This window comes from Ranitomeya imitator, chromosome 8 (genome assembly GCF_032444005.1).
Source record: "Ranitomeya imitator isolate aRanImi1 chromosome 8, aRanImi1.pri, whole genome shotgun sequence".
Lineage (NCBI taxonomy): Eukaryota > Metazoa > Chordata > Amphibia > Anura > Dendrobatidae > Ranitomeya > Ranitomeya imitator.
The window spans coordinates 12,710,259-12,735,911 of NC_091289.1; the positions used below are offsets into that span (position 1 = coordinate 12,710,259).

Genomic DNA, 25,653 nt, shown 5'->3' on the forward strand with positions numbered 1-25,653 from the left:
CTGTGCAGGATCCATACTGTGTGTGGGGGGCACTGTGCAGGATCCATACTGTGTGTGAGGGGCACTGTGCAGGATCCATACTGTGTGTGGGGGGCACTGTGCAGGAACCATACTGTGTGTGGGGGGCACTGTGCAGGATCCATACTGTGTGTGGGGGGCACTGTGCAGGATCCATACTGTGTGTGGGGGGCACTGTGCAGGATCCATACTGTGTGTGTGGGGGGCACTGTGCAGGATCCATACTGTGTGTGGGGGGCACTGTGCAGGATCCATACTGTGTGTGGGGGGCACTGTGCAGGATCCATACTGTGTGTGGGGGGCACTGTGCAGGATCCATACTGTGTGTGGGGGGCACTGTGCAGGATCCATACTGTGTGTGGGGGGCACTGTGCAGGATCCATACTGTGTGTGGGGGGCACTGTGCAGGATCCATACTGTGTGTGGGGGGGCACTGTGCAGGATCCATACTGTGTGTGGGGGGGGCACTGTGCAGGATCCATACTGTGTGTGGGGGGGGGCACTGTGCAGGATCCATACTGTGTGTGGGGGGGGCACTGTGCAGGATCCATACTGTGTGTGGGGGGCACTGTGCAGGATCCATACTCTGTGTGGGGGGGGGCACTGTGCAGGATCCATACTGTGTGTGGGGGGGGCACTGTGCAGGATCCATACTGTGTGTGGGGGGCACTGTGCAGGATCCATACTGTGTGTGGGGGGCACTGTGCAGGATCCATACTGTGTGTGGGGGGCACTGTGCAGGATCCATACTGTGTGTGGGGGGCACTGTGCAGGATCCATACTGTGTGTGGGGGGGGCACTGTGCAGGATCCATACTGTGTGTGGGGGGCACTGTGCAGGATCCATACTGTGTGTGGGGGGCACTGTGCAGGATCCATACTGTGTGTGGGGGGCACTGTGCAGGATCCATACTGTGTGTGGGGGGCACTGTGCAGGATCCATACTGTGTGTGGGGGGGGCACTGTGCAGGATCCATACTGTGTGTGGGGGGCACTGTGCAGGATCCATACTGTGTGGGAACACTGATGGCCTCACTAGGAGAATATTTCATTGTGGCACATACAATGGACTGGACGAGGTTAGGCAAGAGGTTTGGCGTAAAATGAAAATTGCCGCAGCGTGATGTGTCCCTTTTCCTTCTAAGGACTCATTTACACGTCCATAATTTTACACAGATTAAATGCTGAAATCCTCACCACATCGTCCATGTTCTCTTCTCGTGCATTTCAGTGGTTTCCCCCCGATCCCTTTCACACGCTACAGAAAATTCACACAGAAATAAAAAACCTGCTGCAGAAACTATCAGGATTCTACACAGAAACCCTAAGAATATGTTCACACGTTGCGTTTTTGCAGGATTTTAAGTTGTTTTTTTTTAGCATTTTCTATGCTAATTTTCACAGTACCAGCAAAATCAATGAGATTTCAGAAATTTCGTGCACACAGTTTTCAGTTTGTTTGTTTTTTTTCTATTTTGTCATAAGAGCTTGGTTTTTGCAAAATGCAGCATGTCACTTGTTTCAGCGTTTTTCACAATGGGGAGTGCAAAAACACTGCAAATAAACGCAGGTTTCAGGTTTGCTGCATTTTTGGGGTATTTGCTCACGTCCTGATTTCTTGCAGAAATTTCCTGAACAAAACCAGACATTTTCTACAAGAAATCCGCATGCAGATTTTTCACAGTTTTTTTCGCGTATTTCACGTGGGGGTTTTCTCCGCGATTTTTTCGCGGATTTTTCCAAAGGTTCTGGGATGCAATAATATAGTGGGAAATGCGCAAAAAATCTACAAAATAATGAACATGCTGCACAAAAATTGCGGAATGCATTCTAAATGATAGGATGCATATGTATGCGGATTTTATGCGTTTTTATAGAGAAAAAACGAGAAAAATCCAGAAGAAATCCTGACGTGTGCACATAGCCTAAGTGTCAAAACCTGATGAAGTTGAATCAGATTTTTTATGCACTAAACTTTATCAGCATGCACAAGGGACAAATGTGCCCTGACAAAGCTGCAGTAAAAAAAAAAACGCAGCAAAACCAAAGCAAAAAATACAGAAAAAAATAAGCAAAACCGACTTTTTGCAAATAGCTTAAATTAAATGCAGCTTAAACTTGGCGTAGAAAAAAAAACGCAGCAAAAAACGCAACGTGTGAACGTAGCCTAAAGGCTAGCTCCAGGAGCTTAACTATAGTAGGTGCGAGGTGGTCAATAGGTCCCTTTGGCCCAAATCATAAGTCCAATGTTATTAAAGACCTGAGTTGGGGCCCTGTTGGAGATTTTGCACTGTGGCCCTTGAGTTTCAGGTCACACCACAGATTGGCCCCATAAATCACATTAGGGCTAATCCTCAAACACCTGAAGCAAACCTGCGTCAGGCCTGTCCCACACGTCCAGATAATTCCGGTACCGAAAAAATCGGTACCGGAGTTATCCGTGTCCGTGTGTCCGTGAGCTCACATAAGCCATCCGTGTGGCACACGTGTGCCGCCCGTGTGTCGACTGGGTACCACACGGAGCGTGCAGGAGACAGCGCTAGAGATAAGCGCTGTCCCCTGCATCTGGTGCTGAAGCCGCCAGTCATATCTTTTCTCCAGCAGCGTTTGCTGGAAAGAAGATATGAAAAATCCTTTTTTTTTTGTTTGTTTTTTGTGTTGTAAATAAAGATCCCTGTCCCCAATCCCCTCCCACCCCCTGTGCGCCCGCCCGCTGTTAATAAAATACTCACCCGGCTCCCTCGCAGCGTCCTGTCCTCACGGCAGCTTCTCCTGTATGAGCGGTCACGTGGTGCCGCTCATTACAGTCATGAATATGCGGCTCTACCTCCCATAGGGGTGGAGCCACATATTCATGATTGTAATGGGCGGCTCCACGTGACCGCTCATACAGGAGAAGCTGCGGTGAGGACAGGACGCTGCGAGGGAGCCGGGTGAGTATTTTATTAACAGCGGGCAGGCGCACAGGGGGTGGGGACAGGGATCTTTATTTAAAACACAAAAAAACAAACAAAAAAAAAAGGATTTTTCATATCTTCTGTCCAGCGAACGCTGCTGGAGAGAAGATATGAATGGCGGCTTCAGCACCACGTGGGGGGCACAGCGCTTACTGTAGCGCTGTCTCCTGCACGGCACACGGACTGCACACGGACAGCGTCCGTGTGCGGTACGTGTTTTCCACGGACCCATTGACTTTAATGGGTCCGTGTAATCCGTGCGCTCCCATGAACACTGACATGTCTACGTGTTTTGCACACGGACACACGGTCCGTGAAAACACGCTGACATGTGCAGTGACACATTGCTTTCAATGTTTCTACGTGAGTCAGTGTCTCCGGCACGTGAGGAAACTGTCACCTCACGTACCGGAGCCACTGACGTGTGAAACCGGCCTCATAAATCTTTGTCAGTCATGGCCAACTTCATGAGTCCAAATCGAGGGTGGGGCCCTCCGGAGGATTCTCCTGTTCTCCCGTTGGCCAGTCCAAACCTGTATCCCAGGATAACTCGGGGGGCCGAGATGTTTATAGAATGTTAATAGCCAGATTTGCAGAACGCACTCCACCACTGAAATATCCTCGAAGTTTGATGGATTTAGACCTTCGTGAACATTGTTATCTTTGGAGCTCGTCCCCTTCAGTATAAATACAGAAGAATATGTGTGAGACCTGAACATTTAACCCCGATCTTTCCTGCCAATATCACTTCCCACTCTTATTCTAGGAATGAAAACAACGTCTCCACCATAAAGGAAATCTATTATTCAGGCCGGCGTTGCGTTTCTCTCGGGTAAGTGCTTCATGGGTCGAACATTCACAATTATTTTGTGGTCGTGTATCAAATTCCGACAAAGGAAAAAAGTCCAATAACCTCCAGACACGAATCTTACGCGGCACTCCGGAGTAGTGAGCGGCTTATTTATTTTATCGGAATTTATTTAGTTTGGACGCGACTAATACTTTTTTCGCTTTAGATTAGGTAGACGCAGACATTGGAATCGGAGGAAATGATTCATCTGTTCTCACAGGGTCATATTCCCGAATATGGGAGACCAGTGTGATATTGATTAGCAGCCCGAGGTCTATATGATAATGGAGATGGTTAATTATTGGAAGGGGCTTGTAGACAGGGGTAACGTTACAAATTAGAGTCCTGCTGTAACGCGGCCATGCACTGCCATAACAAGGTGATGTGTAGTCCACGCTATCATATATGCCAAATATGATATCCAGTGTAACAACAAAATACCGTATCTCCCATGTTTGGCATTCTTCACCATGGTAAATTCTGTTCAATATCTTTAGACATGGGAAACATGGCGTCGTCGGTCGGGTGACATGGAAGATCACATCACAACATAACGAGATGCAATTGTCTGGAAAAGCGCAAATCTATCAGAGTCCGGGACGGTTTGCGGATGCAACTTTATCACCATAGACCTCAATATTAGTCTCCAGCAACTTACCTGCAACCTGGCTGTGTTGTTTCTTTCTTTTTTTTTTAAATCTCAATTCTAAAATAGTCACGATAACGACAGATTTCCAGGTTTTTTTTTGTATGAGCAACTTGTGTGAGTCGCCATGTAGCTGCAGCCTTAAAGGGATTGGCGGACCCTCTAAGACTTTATTTCTGCACGTCCCAAAAAACTCTTTCTGTACCAATGGCCACGGGGCAGGAAATATAGTAGACTGGTAGGGGGGACACAAAACCACACAGATCAAAAGTGGCAATATTTGCTCTTATTTTATTCCCACTGCTCCCCTGAGTATTTTTTTTGTTGCTGTTATTTTGTACGGTTCCAGAGATGGGGTCTTTTTATTTAGTGTTAATTTTTATGGCCTTTACTAAGAGGGCGTTGCTCCCAGGATCCTCGGGGGCGTGTCTTTAGGCTGTTCCTTATTATCACCCTATGAAAACTGTCCCTTTAGTAAAGACCATAACAATTAGTCAAAAGGCCCAAATCTCTGGAGGAGCTAAAAAATATAAAAAGGAAAGTACTCACCGAAGCAGCAAGAATAAAGTAAGAGCTAAAAACTTCCAATTGTGACTTGGTGACGGGGCCCCTTTAATATTTTCATATGCACTGATTCAATCATGTAATATGGGTTGGTGCCAGCAGCCGGCGAACCTGGGCAAGTAGTGGAGCCCACTATGTAACATCCACTTTTCATGGCTCCAATTGCAGCAGTTTAACCGCTTAGATGTCGCTGCCAATCACAACATGGCATCTAAGAGGTTGGACATTATGGACAATGGCCCTGAGACACCAGCCGCCCCTCGCTGATGGCATTGTTATGGCAGCAGAGGAGAGACTGCAGGTCCCATAGACTGCAGTGCAATGTGTGTATGGAGTCCAGTGTCCGGCTGTAGGCGAACAATATGCGGCATTATTAGGGTGCAGTCAGACGGCCATATAAATCGGTACAAGATGGGAACGCAGTGCACGGACTGGCCGGCGGCTATCCCCACCTGAGCAGGACGGCCTCATGTATTTCTACGCTTGGGCCGGGAGAGCCGCCGGCCAGTCCGTGCACTGCGCTCCCATCTCGTCCGTCTGACTGCGCCCTTACAGTGATTCCAGGTTACAGATCCAGGGGGGACTGATAAAAATGTAACAATCAAACTAAGCAAAAAATGACAGTTCACATCATCATCCTCTCTTTTTCTGAAATTTAAAATAAAATCTAAAAAAAAAATAAAGAAACGAAAACATTTATTATCCCCGCAAATGAACAGAAAAACGGAAGGAGAAAAAAATAGGTTTTTTTTTTATCCCAAAAAAATGTGATTAAAAGAGATCGGAAAGTTGTATGGACTCCGAAATGTTGACGCTAAAATCCACAGCTCGTATCGCGAAAAAAAAATCCCAAAACGAAGCGCGGCCCATTGGGCATAACTGAGAGTCCAGGCCGACAGGCGGTGGGTGATCTGGCTGCATTTCTGCATTATAACCAGTGACATGTTCTGGATGGAAATGATGTCTTCTGTGTGATGAAGGGAACACACATCATACAAGGTCCCTTTTTGTATGTGGGAACTAAGATCCTCTGACTCTTATTTCCATCCGGACATGTTTAGCGGCGTACAACGCGGAAGTAGAGCGTTTCACGCTGGAACGCATGCATGGCTGCGCTCGGGGAGACGCTGAACTTTAATGTCGGGGTGCTGGGGCACATAGACAGCGGGAAGACGTCCCTGGCCAAGGCGCTCAGCACCACGGCCTCCACCGCAGCCTTTGACAAGAACCCCCAGAGCCGGGAGCGGGGCATCACCCTGGACCTGGGCTTCTCGTCCTTCACCGTGCAGCCCCCGGAGCAGCTGAGCCGCAGCGGATACAGCAGGCTGCAGTTCACACTGGTAGACTGCCCGGGCCATGCCTCCCTCATCAGGACCATCATTGGGGGTGAGTGTCTGCAGGAGGATGAGGAGAGTAGTCCTCGTCAGGGGAGCGGTCCTCGTCTGGGGGGAGGTCCTGGTCTGGGGGGCGGTCCTGGTCTGGGGAGAGGTCCTGGTCTGGGGAGAGGTCCTGGTCTGGGGGGCGGTCCTGGTCTGGGGAGAGGTCCTCGTCAGGGGAGCGGTCCTCGTCTGGGGGGCGGTCCTGGTCTGGGGAGAGGTCCTGGTCTGGGGAGCGGTCCTGGTCTGGGGGGCGGTCCTGGTCTGGGAGAGGTCCTGGTCTGGGGGGCGGTCCTGGTCTGGGGAGCGGTCCTGGTCTGGGGAGAGGTCCTGGTCTGGGGAGCGGTCCTGGTCTGGGGGGCGGTCCTGGTCTGGGGGGCGGTCCTGGTCTGGGAGAGGTCCTGGTCTGGGGAGAGGTCCTGGTCTGGGGGGCGGTCCTGGTCTGGGGAGAGGTCCTGGTCTGGGGGGCGGTCCTGGTCTGGGGAGCGGTCCTGGTCTGGGGAGGGGTCCTGGTCTGGGGAGGGGTCCTGGTCTGGGGAGGGGTCTTCGTCTGGGGAGAGGTCCTCGTCTGGGGAGGGTCCTCGTCTTGGGGCGGGGTCCTCGTCTTGGGGCTATTCTGCAGCTTTCTAAGACCTCTGCTTGCTGACAATGAATGTAAACCTCTGTATTGTCACCTGTGTCACAGCTGCGGGTCTGTCACAGTTGCATCCAGTGCAGCAGAGAGACACTTCATCGTTCTCAGCAGCTGTCTGTCCTGAGGGTTTGTTACAATGTATCAGTGCAGGCTGTCTAGACTGGATGCAATTGTAGCAAAGCCTCAGCTGTGCGTAGTGGGTTCCCACTCTGTTCTGTCACTGCTGGCAGATCTGACGTCAAAAATTTGACTACAACCCCCATGGGGGCGAGTGTTATGCACTGATTAAAGAGACCAGTGTCCCCAAAAAATCAAATTATCCCCTATTGAGTAACTTTACTGATTGCTGAGGGTTCGACCATTGGGACCCTCCCCTCCCCAAGATCAGGGCTCTGGATCCCCACAAATGGGTCCATCATGTATGCAGAAAAAGTGAGCCTGCTCGGCCTCTGCTCCTCCATGAGATGCCGGAAATGGGGTGCGCACCTCCGCTTCATACCTGGCGGACCCCCAGCCATCAGCAAGTTATCCCCTATTCTGTATGATAGGAGGTGCAGGGAAAGTGGGGGATTATCCCCGAATATCATGAAGGAGGTATTCACCGCAACCTCCAGGTTCAGTACGGAGCGGCGGAGTCCGGTGTGATGTATCAGGACATAAAGCGACGGCACAAATAAGGCCGTTTCCGCCCGTCCGGGGTCTGTGTCTTATGGTCGCTGCACAGACACAATATACAGGTCCTTCTCAAAAAATTAGCATATAGTGTTAAATTTCATTATTTACCATAATGTAATGATTACAATTAAACTTTCATATATTATAGATTCATTATCCACCAACTGAAATTTGTCAGGTCTTTTATTGTTTTAATACTGATGATTTTGGCATACAACTCCTGATAACCCAAAAAACCTGTCTCAATAAATTAGCATATTTCACCCATCCAATCAATTAAAAGTGTTTTTTAATAACAAACAAAAAAACCATCAAATAATAATGTTCAGTTATGCACTCAATACTTGGTCGGGAATCCTTTGGCAGAAATGACTGCTTCAATGCGGCGTGGCATGGAGGCAATCAGCCTGTGACACTGCTGAGATGTTATGGAGGCCCAGGATGCTTCAATAGCGGCCTTAAGCTCATCCAGAGTGTTGGCTCTTGCGTCTCTCAACTTTCTCTTCACAATATCCCACAGATTCTCTATGGGGTTCAGGTCAGGAGAGTTGGCAGGCCAATTGAGCACAGTAATACCATGGTCAGTAAACCATTTACCAGTGGTTTTGGCACTGTGAGCAGGTGCCAGGTCGTGCTTAAAAATGAAATCTTCATCACCATAAAGCATTTCAGCCGATGGAAGCATGAAGTGCTCCAAAATCTCCTGATAGCTAGCTGCATTGACCCTGCCCTTGATGAAACACAGTGGACCAACACCAGCAGCTGACATGGCACCCCACACCATCACTGACTGTGGGTACTTGACACTGGACTTCAGGCATTTTGGCATTTCCTTCTCCCCAGTCTTCCTCCAGACTCTGGCACCTTGATTTCCGAATGACATGCAAAATTTGCTTTCATCAGAAAAAAGTACTTGGGACCACTTAGCAACAGTCCAGTGCTGCTTCTCTGTAGCCCAGGTCAGGCGCCTCTGCCGCTGTTTATGGTTCAAAAGTGGCTTTACCTGGGGAATGCGGCACCTGTAGCCCATTTCCTGCACACGCCTGTGCACGGTGGCTCTGGATGTTTCCACACCAGACTCAGTCCACTGCTTCCTCAGGTTCCCCAAGGTCTGGAATCGGTCCTTCTCCACAATCTTCCTCAGGGTCCGGTCTCCTCTTCTCGTTGTACAGCGTTTTCTGCCACATTGTTTCCTTCCAACAGACTTACCATTGAGGTGCCTTGATACAGCACTCTGGGAACAGCCTATTTGTTGAGAAATTTCTTTCTGGGTCTTACCCTCTTGCTTGAGGGTGTCAATGATGGCCTTCTTGACATCTGTCAGGTCGCTAGTCTTAAGGTACCTTCACACATAACGATATTGTTGCTATTTGTGACGTAGCAACGATATCGTTAATGAAATCGTTATGTGTGACAGCGACCAACGATCAGGCCCCTGCTGGGAGATCGTTGGTCGCTGAATAAAGTCCAGAACTTTATTTCGTCGCTGGACTCCTGCTGACATCGCTGGATCGGCGTGTGTGACACCGATCCAGCGATGTCTTCACTGGTAACCAGGGTAAACATCGGGTAACTAAGCGCAGGGCCGCGCTTAGTAACCCGATGTTTACCCTGGTTACCATGCTAAAAGTGAAAAAAAACAAACACTAGATACTTACCTACAGCCGTCTGTCCTCCAGCGCTGCGCTCTGCACTCCTCCTGTACTGGCTGTGAGCCGGAAAGCAGAGCGGTGACGTCACCGCTCTGCTTTCCGGCTCCCAGACAGTACAAGAGGAGAGCAGAGAAGCAGAGCACAGCGCTGGAGGACAGACGGCTGTAGGTAAGTATCTAGTGTTTGTTTTTTTTTACTTTTAGCATGGTAACCAGGGTAAACATCGGGTAACTAAGCGCAGGGCCGCGCTTAGTTACCCGATGTTTACCCTGGTTACCGGCATCGTTGGTCGCTGGAGAGCGGTCTGTGTGACAGCTCTCCAGCGACCAAACAGCGACGCTGCAGCGACCCGGATCGTTGTCGGTATCGCTGCAGCGTCGCTTAATGTGAAGGGGCCTTTACCCATGATGGGGGTTTTGAGTAATGAACCAGGCAGGGAGTTTATAAAAGCCTCAGGTATCTTTTGCATGTGTTTAGAGTTAATTAGTTGATTCAGAAGATTAGGGTAATAGGTCGTTTAGAGAACCTTTTCTTGATATGCTAATTTATTGAGACAGGTTTTTTGGGTTATCAGGAGTTGTATGCCAAAATCATCAGTATTAAAACAATAAAAGACCTGACAAATTTCAGTTGGTGGATAATGAATCTATAATATATGAAAGTTTAATTGTAATCATTACATTATGGTAAATAATGAAATTTAACACTATATGCTAATTTTTTGAGAAGGACCTGTACAGTGAGTGATACAGAAACGTCACATTACAGGGACATAAAACATGTATAAAGCGCACAGTCCGGGTAACTCACCTGTCAGTAATGCCAGCCGGTCTGATGGATGACGTGTATGTTGTGGAATCAGTAATGACGTGGTAGAGGGCATCGCACGATGTACGGGCCCCAAATGCTAAACGGCAGTGAGATAGTAGGACCACAGGACCTCACACCGGGTGGTCAACAGCTCGTAGTGAGCGTTGTCCCCTATGGAATTAACTCTTCTTCAAAACGGCTCTGGTTCTGTCCAACTCCCAAATGTAATGTATTTCATCTGGATCAGGACTTGCAGCGTTGGTTTTACTGCAACCTAAGATTACTAATTTTGAGCTATTAGAAAGGACTTCACCCTGTGGAATGTCCCCGTCTGATGGTTCTACTAGCCATAGGCTGATGTCCTTTCTTGTTCTTCGTACCCCATGTAGGTTTAGTCCACTTCATGTTACCAAAACATTCGTAAATCTGATTAAAAGGGACATAAAAAGCTGACAGCATAGCCTGGTCTTTACTTACCAAAAGCTATTTAGTATCGAACAACAGGCCATTATTTCACTTAATGTTACGCATCTGTCCCAGGTCCAGGCTCCCTCACCCTGGTCCACTAAACTCTCTTGTGTTCCACGCGACCTTTACTTAGCCCAGCATGCCCCCACGTGATCATCTGCCTAGGCCTATATAAGGCCCCCAAGACACACACCTCTTCTTGGTATTAAGACTCTTAATTTTGTCAGTGAACCACTATCCTTGTCTTCCGGGACCTCTGCCGCCCGTTCCCCCGTCTTCCGGGACCTCTGCCGCCCGTTCCCCCGTCTTCCGGGACCTCTGCTGCCCGTTCCCCCGTCTTCCGGGACCTCTGCCGCCCGTTCCCCATCTTCCGGCGGGACCTCTGCCGCCCGTTCCCCATCTTCCGGCGGGACCTCTGCCACCCGTTTCCCCATCTTCCCGCGGGACCTCTGCCACCCGTTCCCCCCGTCTTCCCGCGGGACCTCTGCCACCCGTTCCCCCGTCTTCCCGCGGGACCTCTGCCACCCGTTCCCCCGTCTTCCCGCGGGACCTCTGCCACCCGTTCCCCATCTTCCGGTGGGACCTCTGCCGCCCGTTCCCCATCTTCCGGCGGGACCTCTGCCGCCCGTTTCCCCGTCTTCCCGCGAGACCTCTGCCGCCCGTTCCCCCCCGTCTTCCCGCGGGACCTCTGCCGCCCGTTCCCCCCCGTCTTCCCGCGGGACCTCTGCCACCCGTACCCCCGTCTTCCGGGACTTCTGCCACCCGTTCCCCCGTCTTCCGGGACCTCTGCCACCTGTTTCCAGAATGCTTCAATGACCTTGTCGCACCGACGCAAGTGACCCATGTGCCCACCTGGACCTTGGGCATTGAGGATTCACCTCACCGGTTGAGCCTAACACTTAAAAATAATAAAATGATTATCAAACCTTCCAACAAAGGCAGCGCTATCTTAGTCATGGACCGCAATCAAGTTGGGAAAGAAATATCTCAACAGTTGCCAGACACCAAGACATATAGGAAAATCCCACATGATCCTACTTCCACCATTATAATCAAAATTACACAGACTGTGACCAGCTATCTGAACCACAACATTGATAGAAAAAAAAGCCACATTTCTTATCGATTTTATACCTGGTTACGCCAGTGTTTTACAGTCTACCAAAAATACATAAATCTCCACAAAACCTACCCGGACATTCCATAGTTGCTTCCACGGATTCTATTTTTTCTTCATTATCCACCTTTTTAGAGAAAATATTCACTCCGTTGGTGAAGAAAACATGATCCTCTATACTTGATACGGATCACTACCTTAAGATAATTAGACAGCTATCTACAGTCCCCTCCCAGACAGGATAATGGTAACCCTTCATGCCAACAGTCTGTATATCTCTATTGAATATACTAAGGGCTTGAATGCCATTTGGGACCTACTACATAACTCTCATTTATCCCATGACTCTGGCCAATTCTATACGGATCTCCGTACTATCATACTGAATCATATTTTTTTCTCTTATTTGGAAACTTCTTTTATCTCCTGACATGTGGTACCGCCATGGGGTCAAACGTCCCTCCTGCCTATGCTAACTGTTACATGGATTATTTAGAAAATTTTCACTCACTTCCTCTACATAATTGGACAGCGATCTACATTTACCCTGCACAGTATAATGGTAACTCTTGATGTCTAAAGTCTATATACTTCCATTGGACATACCAAGGGGCTTACTTGCCATTAACTATCTACTTCATAACTCTCATTTTATCTGGTGACTCTGCCTAGCTCTACATGGGTCTCCTAACCATAAAGCTGCCGTCACACTAGCAGTATTTGGTCAGTATTTTACATCAGTATTTGTAAGCCAAAACCAGGAGTGGAACAAATAGAGGAAAAGTATAATAGAAACATATGCACCACTTCTGCATTTATCACCCACTCCTGGTTTTGGCTTACAAATACTGATGTAAAATACTGACCAAATACTGCTAGTGTGACGGGAGCCTAATACTGCATTTTATTTTTTTTCCTTTTTTCGGAAACAACTTCTATCTCCAGACATGTGGTACCACCATGGGGTCAAACGTCGCGCCTTTCTATGCCAATTGCTATATGGATCATTTTGAAAATCATTGCATATATACGAATGATTTGTTCATACAACACTCTTATCTGTTGGCATAGATATAATGACCATATCTTGTTTGCATATGAAACGATCCCTCAGATACCTTTTTTGATTGAATTTCTCTTTTCTCATCTCCATTAGACCTGAATTTTAGTTCACACTCAGTTACAATTTACAAAAAAAAATTATCTAAAAGCAATATATCAATGCACTGACTGCAAGCAGAGGTCTTGACCTAATGTAACTACGATGCAGCTGCCACGGACATTTTTTATTTTATTTTCTTGCCATGAACCTTTCTGTCTTATTTACTATTAACATACACAAATTGTATCTTTTCTTTAACCACCTTTATATCATATCAATATCATGGCCGCTGTCGGTCATTACCTTCTTTGGCATTTTTTTTTTTTATATATATATATATATATATATATTTTTTTTTTCCCACGGAAAGAAAGCGAGGAGACAATGGGCCATTCTGTGAAGCCGCGAGTCTCTCCTGAGTGGGAGCGGGTCACAGTGACAAATCAATGAATCCTTCTTGAAGGCTCGTTCTCTCCTTTGTTTTTCATGAATTTAATCAGCTTCAGCCATCGTGTTTCACTATTATTATTTTTTTTTTCTGGGTTTGTTCTTTCTGCCAACATCAGTATTAAATGGCCGCAGAAGGAGATGTGAAGAGTCGGCGGAGAGAATGCGTGTCCTCGTCCGCCGCCCATTGTTGGGGACGTTATCTCTTAATTTATACTAATTGTAGCTGGAACCTTCTGGTTTTAAAGGGAGTCTTGTGGGGTTTTCTGCAACAATGTGAACAAGAAGATCAAAACATGGAGTGCCCTTAAAGGGGTGTTCCAGTTTCTCCTACGAGCGATGTCACAAAACTACAGGATAAGTTGTAATAAAGTCGGTCCTCAGTCTTCATTTTAGATTCATCCAGACAATATAAAAAAAGTGCTTTAAATGTAGTTGTCTCATACAGATCTCTGCTTTATGTCAGTGAATGCAAACCTACTTTGTTTAGCTGGGAGGCTTTTTTTATTGCACATCATGAAGAGTCACTTTGTAACTCTTGTGCATCTCAAAAATAAAAATGTTGCTGTTCACTGACAGCAAGCAGAAATGTGGAGGAATTTATACAGAAAAAGAAAAGCTCGGCCCTTTTATTACTGCGTTCAATTTAGAGGAGGATCCAGCAAGCGCAGATTCGCGCTTTAGTTTATGACAATTTCTGCCGGTAATTATAGTAAATCTGTTGGATTGGTCATGCCCCGCTTGATACATTTTTCGTCACTTTTGAAGACTGAGAGAAGTACAAAAAACGGGCTGGTAAAAAATTTTTTAACTTTCCCAAACTTTTCTTTCCCCAAACTTTTCTTCCCCCAAACTTTTCTTCCCCCAAACTTTTCTTCCCCCAAACTTTTCTTCCCCCAAACTTTTCTTCCCCCAAACTTTTCTTCCCCCAAACTTTTCTTCCCCCAAACTTTTCTTCCCCCAAACTTTTCTTCCCCCAAACTTTTCTTCCCCCAAACTTTTCTTCCCCCAAACTTTTCTTCCCCCAAACTTTTCTTCCCCCAAACTTTTCTTCCCCCAAACTTTTCTTCCCCCAAACTTTTCTTCCCCCAAACTTTTCTTCCCCCAAACTTTTCTTCCCCCAAACTTTATTAGTCTGATGTATGGAAATCTGAGTTCTCCTTAAAGGCTGGCATTTTTCGGCGGCATTGCGCTCTTTAGTGCTGAGAGCTCATACAATTACCACCCCGGGCCCCTCGCCTCGGGTCTCCGCTGATTTCTGCTCTCGGATGTGTCTCCGCTGCCTGCAACAAATTAAGATTTAACCCCTTAGTGACCGAGCCAAATTTTTGAAATCTGACCAGTGTCACTTTATGTGGTAATAACTCTGCAACGCTTCAACAAATCCCAGTGATTTTGAGATTGTTTTTTCGTGACACATTATACTTTATGATAATGGTAAATTTTGTTCAACATTTTTTTGTGTTTATTTATAAAAAATATCAAAAATTTGAGAAAAATGTTAAAAAATTAGCAATTTTCTAAATTTGAATGATTATCCCTTTAATCCAGATAGTCATACAACAGCAAACCATTAATAAATAACATTTCCCACATGTCTGCTTTACATCAGGACCATTTGTAAAATGTTATTTTATTTTGTTAGCATTTTAGGAGGTTTAAAAATGTAGCAGCAATTTTTCATTTTTTCAAAGAAATTTACAAAATTTATTTTTTTAGGGACTTATCCATGTTTGAAGTGACTTTAGGGGTCCCATATATTGGGAAACCCACAAACGTGATACCATTTTAAAAACAGCAACCCTAAACATATTAAAAACTGCTGTCAGGTAGTTTATTAACCCCTCAGGTGCTTTACAGGAATTAATGCAAAGTGGTATGACAGAAATGAAAATGTGTATTTTTACCACCTAAATGTTGCTAACTTCTAAACAGATTACTACAGCCGTCAGACTCTAAGGCCGCTATTTGGTCATGAATTGCCATCGCAAACATCAGGACAACAAAATCATGATCTGAGGGCACCAATTGTGACAAAGAAGAAGCCCCCACAGTCTGTTAACCATTTATAATGATGTAGTCACTATTGACAGCAGCATCTAAGGGGTTAAACAGATTTAGATGGTGCAAATACTGATCGTGGCTGGTACAGCAAGTTGTCAGCTATAGTGTACAACCGACAGATGCTGGATTGTCATCTGTATGGGGAGGCTATTCTCTTATATCTCAGGTCAGTTAAAAGACGTATTGGCGGTCATTAAGGGGTTAAAGGTAATAAAGGAGGAGGAGGTCGGGATCAATGCTCTCGGTGATCTAATCTATCATATCTCCTCCCGTCTGTCTATTCACCGGCGCGGCTACTTTTTGGCCGCGGATCAGAGAAGTCCCCTGATTGGGGCGAATGTCTTAGGGTAACTTAATTTATAAGGGTTTTTGTTGTGCCTAATTCATGTTTGCCTGTAGGCCGGATGTCTGCGCCTCCGCTCCATCACATCTCTTACATACACTAGATACACTATTGTTCATCATCCGGAGGGGCAGAGACCTGCAGATAGTCCTATTTAAAGGGATTGTCCATTAGATTAGTTTAAAAATCAACTCCAAATCTAAAAAAAAACAAAAAAAAAACATGTACCTACCGGACCCCCACCTTTTCGCCGTAATGATCCCCACCAGTCTCATGGCTACCACTGCTGCTGAGGGTTTCCATTGATTGACTGCAGTGGTCACTTCATGCCTCCCAACCTACCAGAAGAGGAAACCAGGATACTGGAAGGGGGCATGTAGGAGCGGCGGTGGTCTAGTGGGTGATAATGTGATTTTATTTTGGGACCTCCTATGAGCTAGTATTATGGCGGGCATATCCCTGTCTGGATCACCGGGGGTCTCTGCTGTCAGATCAAAAAGTGCTGAGGATTTGGCAGTGGGTAAACTCTGCTGGATGCCCACCCGCCGCCCAGAGGCCTGTAGCCCACCTCCTTCGGCTGCAGTTCCCTGTATGATCGGGGGGCACTGCACTACACAGCCTTTGCACCCCTTTCATTTACGAGACTAGTGGGGGGATCCCCGAGTCTCGGACCCCATTGATCATAAAGTGACGTTATCCTACAGCTTAGTCGTGTGCCCCATTAATGTCCGAGCCTCGTTCTCTTGTTCATTTCTTTTTCCCGCACCTAAAAGGTAAAGACATCTGTAGAGTTCCAGAAGTAACTGGAGGGTCTCGTTTTATTCCTGCCCCCCAAATGTGGCCTGTGCACAGAGTTCAGCCTTCGTATGTTTCCACTTTCCAGCTAAGATCTCCAGAGCTGCGCTCCATTCACTGCTGATAGCGGGCGGCAATGTTCCTTCTTATTTTCTTCCTTGAACTCTTGTAAATGCCCGAGGGAGACAAGATTAAGGGCAGCGGGTGTATCCAATGCATCTGTGCCGCGGTACTGAGCCGGGTGACGCAATGATGGAGGAAGACAGACGGAGCCCCCCGAGATCAAGGGATGGGTAACCTCATTAGTGGAGTTCAGGACCGGGCCAATATCGGAAGGGGATTATTACAGACGTTTCCTAATTCCGTAATGTTGTGGGGTCAGGAAAAAGACAAAGCCGCGGAGATCCTGGATGAGGGCGGCCGAGATATTGAAAAATACATAAGCGGCCACATGTATGGAGACGAGGACGGGCGGCCAATCTCCATCCTGATCGGGTCAGAAGCGGTGATCTGATTAAGTAAAGTGATGGCCCACGGCTAGGATTTACCATCACGTTTTAATATTGGAGTGGCCGACATCTAGGACCCCCTCCACCAATCCTGGCCCCATGGCACAAAAAAGCCCGTGACCCGTTCACCTGAGTAAGTCTCTGCTGCAGTCCCATTAATGGGTCATCTAGAATCGGTGATCTTTGCCCATTCTTCCTTGCATGACTGTCAGAATGCGGGGGCATCTCCTGTGTACAGCGCCCACTCCAGGTCACCACAGATTTTCCCTTGGGTTCAGCTCTGGACTATTCCAGAAGTCCCAGCTGCTGAAAAACAGCCCTAAAGCACAATGCTGCCTCCACCATGCCTCTCTGTGGGTATGTTGTTCTTTTGGTGATACGCAGTGTTCGCTTGGCACCTTTCGGAATTGTGGACAAACAGTTCATCCTCGATCTCTTCAGACCATAACACATTTTCCCACATGCTCATGATAGACTTGATGGGGATTTTTGCTTGGATGTTTTTCCTTGTAAGAAAATGCTTCCATCTTGGTACCTGATCACACAAGCCAGACCTGTACAGAATTTGAGAGATTGTTGTCGCCACCAGGGACCTGCCAGAAATTCCTGCAGTTTCTTTATTATTGCTTTTGACCTTTTGTCAGCCTGCCAAACCAATTTTCTTCTTGCTTGTTCATAAATTTTTGAGGGATGTCCAGTTCTAGGTAATATCACCGTTTTGCGAAACTTAAGCCACTGCTTGATGCTGTCTTCCAAATGTCCATGGTGGATCTAATGCCTTGGAAATTGTTTCGTTCTCTTCTCCCTATATGTCCACAATGAGATCCCCTTGCTGTGTTGTCAACTGTTTACAGTAAAATGCAACCAAGAAAATGTCAGGAACGTCCTCGTAGAGCAGCAACACTCTTTCTAGGGATGATCAGAATCGCTGTAAATTATTTGACTATTATGTAACATGAGGGTAGAGGTGTCTGGCCGATTTAGAACACAACTACACCCCTAATTATAAAAGAGTGCTCACACTTATGCAACCACATTATTTTAGTTCTTCTATTTTTATTTCCCCCTTCAAAATGATTTCAGTTTATTTCTCACTGGATTTGTACAGATTATGGGCGACATTATATGTGAGAAAAGATCTGAAATGATCTTTGTATGTGACGAAAACCTGCCATTTTACCAGGGGTGTGTAGACTTTTTGTATCCACTGTAGAAGCCAAACTGTGCAAAATTTAGGACAAAACCCTATTGGCATAAATATTTTTAGGCTAAAATACATGCATTTAACAAGAAGAAGAAGAAGAAAAAAATAAAAGCCCCCAAAAGTGTCTATATCCTTTCAGGACCAATCATGGAGGGGCCATTGTTGGCCGGTAACTCCAGGGGACGCTGTGCCCACAGCAAATTAATGCCTGCCTGGAATATCGGGGGACCAGGAGGTCAGGGACAATTATTTCACCCCCTTGTCCTTGGTGCATTGTGCGCGGACACCTCGCCCGTCAGAAGCTTGAACTCGACTTCTTGGGATCCGTCCCAACAGCTGCGCGGTGATGACGGCCCTGTCCAATCCGTCACCCCTTGACCAGGCCGTAGATGATCCGCCGTGACCTTATGAGATTGGGGTGGCCCTAGAGATATCCAATATGGCCACCTTTATGGATCCAACAACCCTAGGGGCCCCTAGTATAGACTTTTCCCCTGGGGCCCGCTGCATTTCAGTGCAATATCCTCTCTATAGAAGGCAAATGATTCCACTAATAAGGTGGGAAATAACGAGATGGCGCACGGCCCCGGGGGCCGATGAGCTGTCAGCAGGGACTGGAGCGCTGCCTCGTAGCCAGGTCTGTGTCATCATAGGCAAAATTTTACCCTAAACCTGACTCCCCCCGGCCTCGCACGGGCCGCAGATGAAATATCAGAAGCTGCTGAAATGTCAGCGACAGTAATTGTTTCCTCCCTTCATGTACATCAGGCCGAGCATCAAAGGCCCCGGTGGCAGCGAGGAATTCCCAGGCGGGCGATGCAGGGGTCAGGGTGATTGACAGCCCGGAACCAGCATACCCGATTTCACCATGGACCTCGTCTGTCCCACTGCTGGTGATCTACTGGTTACAAAAGTGGTTTTTTTGGGGGTTTTTTTTTTGCACTATTATCAGATATTCTGGATTATCAAATATTCCGGACTATTGGGCAGACGTATGAGTTTGTTTTATCTCTATGAAGGGGTCAAAAAAGTATTAGGAATGAAATCCGAAAGAATTTTTTCTTCTTTTTGTTCTGTTCAATCCTCTGTTTCTGGTGCTGAATTACCAGACTTTTTGGAGCATTGATTTCCGGATTACTGGAATTTCCATATCCTCCATAATAACAGTGCACCCCTGCTCTGTTTCCAATTCACACCGGCATTTGTCAACTTTTTTTTTAAATTTTTTTTATTTATTTATTTTTTTTTTGTAATTTCCGCAGCACGACTTTCCTCTACAATGGAGGGTGCCACATCTATTCTTCCGGGAGCTGTTTAGATCACCCTCCTTTTTTTTTTTTTTTTTGTTGCTGTGTCGCCCCCCCCACATAAATGTAAACCACCATTTTAGCAAATAATGCAGATAAATAAAGAGGTAAATGAAGCAGGGAGGCATTTATGGGCTGAATAAAAGTTTAAAAAAGTTTAAAAAAAAGTTTTAGAAACTTTTTTTTTTTAAAAAAAGTATTTAACAATAAGAAAGTCACTTATGTGGGACAATAGAAGTTTGAAGAAGTTTTGAAAAAGTTTTTTTTTTTTTTCTTTATATAATGAGGAAGCAGCAATGGTTTTTTCTGATCAATGTGGCAAATATTTATAAACCAGAATTTTTGTGTAAATTTTTGCCAAGAAATTTGCACCATATTTATCTTTTTTTTTTTTTTTTTGACCCTTTTCCTGCCTCGTCATAGGAAAGGAATAATGAGTGTAATCTGACAAGGCAAAGAAAAAAAAAAAAAAAAGCGACAAAATATTAGTGCAGTCTTTGGCACATAAGACTAGGCAATCTAAAGATTAATCAGACGAGCTGGACCACGGTGATGGATCTGGAGCGTGATGAGTCTGAATCGGTCGGTGTTATTAAATTTGTACAAAAAAAATTTCATTATAAGTGACGGTAACCGGAACACAAAACTTTTTCCCAACTTCTGCAAACTTAAGATGTAATATAATAAAATCTGTACTGTGGCAGCGGAAGAGTTAACCCCGCTGTTTTCCCCCCCTCCGTGACACTTTCTGGATCATTTTTCAGAACTTTCTCCGAACATCAGGATTTAGACCCTGGGACAGGAGAGAAAATGGGGGGCGAGGGGAGCGGGCATCCGATCCGCGAGATTAAAGTCACCAGCGGAGACAGGCGACTGTTTTCTTAATAACTGAAAACACAAGCCGGGGGTCTGAATGTGCTCATTGTTAGGTGGGCAGGGGTCTGCAGCGAGACAGGACAGGCTGGCGACATGGCTGCCGCCCCATTCACACCAAACCGGGGGCTACATCACAGTATACTGGAGAGAAAAGATTTCTGTGCCTCCTAGGTGGAGAACAATACACCGGGGTCATCTAGATGTCCACACGTCAGAGGGTGGGGTTTTTTTTTCTATGTTCTTGTTTTGTTGTTTTTATTTTATTTTTATCTATTTTATTTATTTTTATTTATTCTTTTTTACTTTCTCCCAGAACTTTTTTTTTTTTTTTAAAGTGCATGCAAATTAAGTTAGAGGGAATTTCACATGTAAAGCACCATGGAATAAATGGCGCCATAATAATGTCATGAACTAGAAAAACTTAGCTGTTTTCTTCCTGAAACAGCGCCACACCTGTCTGTTGGTTGAGTCTGTTACTGCAGTTCAGCTCCACGGCCATAAATGTGATGTATAATCTGCAGAATGTGGCTTTTTTTTTCCTTCTCTATCTTATATCTTATATTTTTTGCTCTCCGCACGGTGGGATCATCCTGACGTTCTAAGACTATTAGCTATAGTCCTCCTCCATACGGGAGAAATACTGCAGCTGTATCTCTCGCCTCAATAAAATATATATATATATATATATTTTTTTTTAATTTAGATTTTCAGACGGGGAAAGCGTCTACAGGCTCCTGGAAGGTGGTGTCGTCACTACTCACTTCTAGTAGGATGTTACACCGGTACAGTCCAATCATTCCTTGCAGAAATGACTGTGTGTGTGTATATATATATTATAATATAATAAAAAGAATATATATATTTAGTATATATACATTCTCCAGCCTGCCGAGGGTTAAACCCTCCATAATAACCCCAGGTACATCAAGCGCTGCTGTAAATAAACAGGACTCACACACAGAATAACCCAAGGATGTGTCTTTAATTCTTTCCCAAAAGCATAAAATCTAATTACATCGCTGGGGTAGAAAGGTCATCGCCCCTCGTCCCCCTGCGCAGAGATCCGCGCGCTGCGGTTTGGCGTCCTTTCTGCTGAGGCCTAATTGCATCAATGTAGTAATGTATAAAATCAGCCGGACATTTTTGATTAGAGAATTCTCCCGGATAATCAATCGACCTCATCCAGAGCATTAACCCCCGACCTTAAAAAAGCAAAAAAGAAAGGCCGGGACTTGCAGCTTAGATACAGTTCTGCATATACGACGCTGCGTGGTCAGTGAGCGTTCACTCTGAAAGATCAAAAAAAATAGGCACCGGACTTTCTTTTTTTTTTTTTTTTTTGACAAATCTGCGTGTTTTGCTGATTTTCGTCGTGCATTTGCAAAATGTTTTCTCTCCTTGACTAGATCACTTGATCACATTTCTCTATAGACTCTGTGCAGAACGGACTGGACCACATCACTGAAGCCCCCATACACATTGCCAGCGGCTGACGTGTTCTGGGGGTCTCTGACTCTATCTATAGGTGAGTTGGGCAGGTGACATCTTGATGCCCGATCCTTTTGTTTTAACAAAACAACCTCTTGTGCACGGCCAATGTAAAGGGATTTTTCCGTTTAATAAAAAGTCCCCAGGCGCAGACTTGAAAAAAAAACAAAACCTGTGCCTTTCTCACCCTCTCTGGGTCCAGTGCTGAGTTGCTGATGCTGCTCTTGTCGCCTGTTATTGTCATGTTGACAGCACTGCAGCCGATCACTGAGCTCAGTAGCTCTCCCCATGTTGACGACACGAGCTGCTGAGCTCAGTGATTAGCTGCAGCGCTGTCAATGTGATGTCAGCACTGCAAACAATAACAGAGGTTTTGCGCTGGACCTGGGGCTGTCTTTTCTCATCTCTCAGCGCGGCGGCGTCTGCTCATTATGACACAATGCCGGCGTCCAATGAACCATCACTAAGTCCCATAAACCACATTGATTTCTCTCCATGGAGGAGTCGCCACAATAACGCGAAGATCATTAGAAAAATGGAAGAAGAAAAAAGAAAAAGTCCATAAAGTGAAATCCTGAGCTAATGCAGCGGCCGGTGCGCCAGGACGTGGCCAGCGGAGCCCGGTCTGCTCCCAATTCCCTCTCCGATCAGGGGGATTATCTCATGTCAGGGCCGGTGGTCATGGATAGTTGGGAAGCAATATCAGCGCCTCGGCTCGCGCTCTGCTTTCAATCACTGGTGGTTTCTCTGTTGTGGAATTTGTTTTGCTCCTCAAATTAACAGCCGTGTACGGCTAATAAACCGCGCCAACGCCGGTCACACGACACTGCGCGGCCGCCGCAGGGAGCAAGCCGGGTAATCTGCTCTCCGGGTATTGCGCTGACTTGTATCTGCGCACTAAGAAGCCGCTCGGTGTTTGACAGCGTTTCATGGAGTCGATGGAAACCTGATCGGTTCTTCATGAAAGTGAAGCATTAAAAGAAGTGGTCAGTCCCGCCACGTGCTTCAACCAATTCTTTCATTTTGTGCGGCCTACAACAACCTCTGTCATTAAGAGCCTGCCACAACTGCCCCGTTATGGACGGAGACGTCTTGGTGGCTGAAATCCTCCCCCGCGATCAATGACTGAAAATCCTTCCCGGCGATCGGCAGCTGAAACAAACCCCCCTTCCTTTTATCGACAGCTGAAATCCTACCCTTCCCCCGGCGATTGGCGGCTGAAATGCCTCCCCCGGCGATTGGCGGCTGAAATGCCTCCTCTGGCGATTGGCGGCTGAAATGCCTCCTCCGGCGATTGGCGGCTGAAATGCCTCCTCCGGCGATTGGCGGCTGAAATGCCTCCCCCGGCGATTGGCGGCTGAAATGCCTCCCCCCGGCGATTGGCGGCTGAAATGCCTCCCCCCGGCGATTGGCGGCTGAAATGCCTTCCCCGGCGATTGGTGGCTGAAATGCCTCCCCCGGCGATTGGCGGCTGAAATGCCTCCCCCGGCGATTGGCGGCTGAAATGCCTCCCCCGGCGATTGGCGGCTGAAATCCCTCCCCCCAGCGATTGGCGGCTGAAATCCCACCCCGGCGACTGGTGTCTGAAACCCCCCACCACCACCCGCGATCAGCAGCTGCAACTCCAAGGCTAAGGATTGGCTACAGCCGTTATTTGCTATAGATAGAAGCAGTCCTGAAAACAAAAAAATAGAGACATACATGGAAAAGCATCGGTGAGTAACACAGAATTTTCTGCTTTTGCCTAAATTCTGCCTTTTATTGACTCCACCAGCCTCACCAGTCTCACGGGGGATTGTCTATCATTTTTGCTTGTTTGAGGCGGTGTGCTCCTGAATGATTGACAGTTCGCTCTAGCAGCATAGTCACTCCTCTGCGCGTCGTCGTAATGCCTCCGCCTGGTCGGAGGAACCTAGGAGCATTGAATCTGGCGAACTTTAGAGCCAGCGCTTGCAATAACGGACGCCTTGCTTAGGAAACTGTCCGCCTCTTACAGCTTGCAGCGTTGGCCGGAACCTCGGTAGTCACCAAGAAACTCTACAGCATTAAACATCTTTGCGTTCTTCAGACCGAAGAAGATTTTTCCTAAGAAGTGAATTTCAAAGCTGTTAGTTTTTACCATTTTACCCTTTTAGGAAGTTGAGAGAACCCCTGTAAGGAAGGATCACGTGGGGGCTGTGCACAGAAGGTGGGTGGGCTGGAATCGGACGCAGTGGAGAAAACATCCACCATTGCTACAATGTATTGTACATGAGATTCTTTTCCCTTTTTCTTTTGTGCTCCGGTTCATATCACACAAAGCCTCGCTCTCCGCACCTCGTGTCCTTTACTCCTATTTTTTCCTTCTTCTTTATTTTTTTTTTTTTCTTGAGAAGGTTTCATTTCCCTGTAATCCTCGATGTGCTGCTGTCAGCTCGGGGAAGTTGTAAGCGGGTCAGGAGAATGGCCGGGTATTGGCGGTTATCTCTGTGGTCAGCAGTAAATGGCTAACCTTAAGCCGAAGCTGCCGGCGCCTTATCTCCTCATGACTCAGGTCTTCCATCTTTTATTCTCTATGATCTATCTCTAGAATTTTGGCAGAAGATCATTGAATGGGAGAGACCAGAGGCCATTTACTAAATGCTGATTTTTTATTTTTTTTAGTCTTTTACTTTTTTCTTTCGTTACATTAACCCGTTTCTAAGATGCAACATAAACATTAAATCTGCGAGACCCAACAATTCTATTCCATGGTTAATTTCTACATTGGGATCTAACCCTGAAATAATAATAATAATAATAACAAGCGTGGTGACATGTCGCGACCCTCGACCGATCTCCCTAACCCATTTCCTATAGTCCTAGCTGTGATATATATATATATATATATATATATATATATATATATATATATATATATATATATATATATTGCACCGTATTTTCCGGTAAGATTACCACTTTGCCGTATCTCTGGACAGGTGCACAGATCATAGATCTCATGATGTTGGTCATCGACGTAACCAAAGGCATGCAGACCCAGTCTGCCGAGTGTCTGGTTATTGGACAGATCGCTTGCAACAAGATGGTGGTCGTCTTAAACAAAACTGACCTGCTGCCAGAAAACAAGAGGCCGGCTGCCATTGAGAGGATGACCAAGAAGATGCAGAAGACGCTCGAGAACACAAAGTAAGTACCGCCTGGTCATGTCGTTATGTTCTAGGGCGGCCATTACATATTGGAGTGACTTAGTTATTTGCTGTAGATGTGATGGAGGAGCCTCATAGTGGGGAGGACACCGCAGGGACCACAGGGGGAATAAGTGATGGCTCACTAGCTACTTCCAGGACTAAGCGTCCAGATGAAGAGGAGCTCAGGGCAATAGCTTCTGACATAATACCAATGAAGCAACGATCCAACAGGTTCTGGTTTTGTGTCTGGTTTGATCTGATATTTTACTTTTTTTATGCCCTTAAACTGCTGCTTTCTTCCTAAATCAGTGCTGCACTTGTCCACAGGTTGTGTCTGGTGCTTAGCCTGGTCCCATCTACTTCAATAGTGCTGAATCCGAGAGAAGGGAGCCTGCAAGGCGGCCTCTGAGAGAAGGGAGCCTGCGGGGGGCGGCCTCTGAGAGAAGGGAGCCTGCGGGGGGCGGCCTCTGAGAGAAGGGAGCCTGCGGGGGGCGGCCTCTGAGAGAAGGGAGCCTGCGGGGCGGGCTCTGAGAGAAGGGAGCCTGCGGGGCGGGCTCGGAGAGAAGGGAGCCTGCGGGCGGG

General features: G+C 46.6%; 1 protein-coding gene across 1 annotated transcript in view; it reads left to right on the forward strand.

Annotated features, from left to right (window-relative positions):
- Nucleotides 1-6,099: 6,099 nt before the first annotated feature.
- The window catches only part of EEFSEC (eukaryotic elongation factor, selenocysteine-tRNA specific), a 117,182-nt gene continuing 97,628 nt past the window's right edge, over nt 6,100-25,653 (forward strand). Inside the window, exons 1-2 of the mRNA XM_069736308.1 lie at nt 6,100-6,420; nt 24,862-25,069. Of these exons, the coding sequence (XP_069592409.1) occupies nt 6,141-6,420; nt 24,862-25,069 (488 nt within the window). The 5' untranslated portion in view covers nt 6,100-6,140. The remainder of the gene's footprint in view (nt 6,421-24,861; nt 25,070-25,653) is intronic.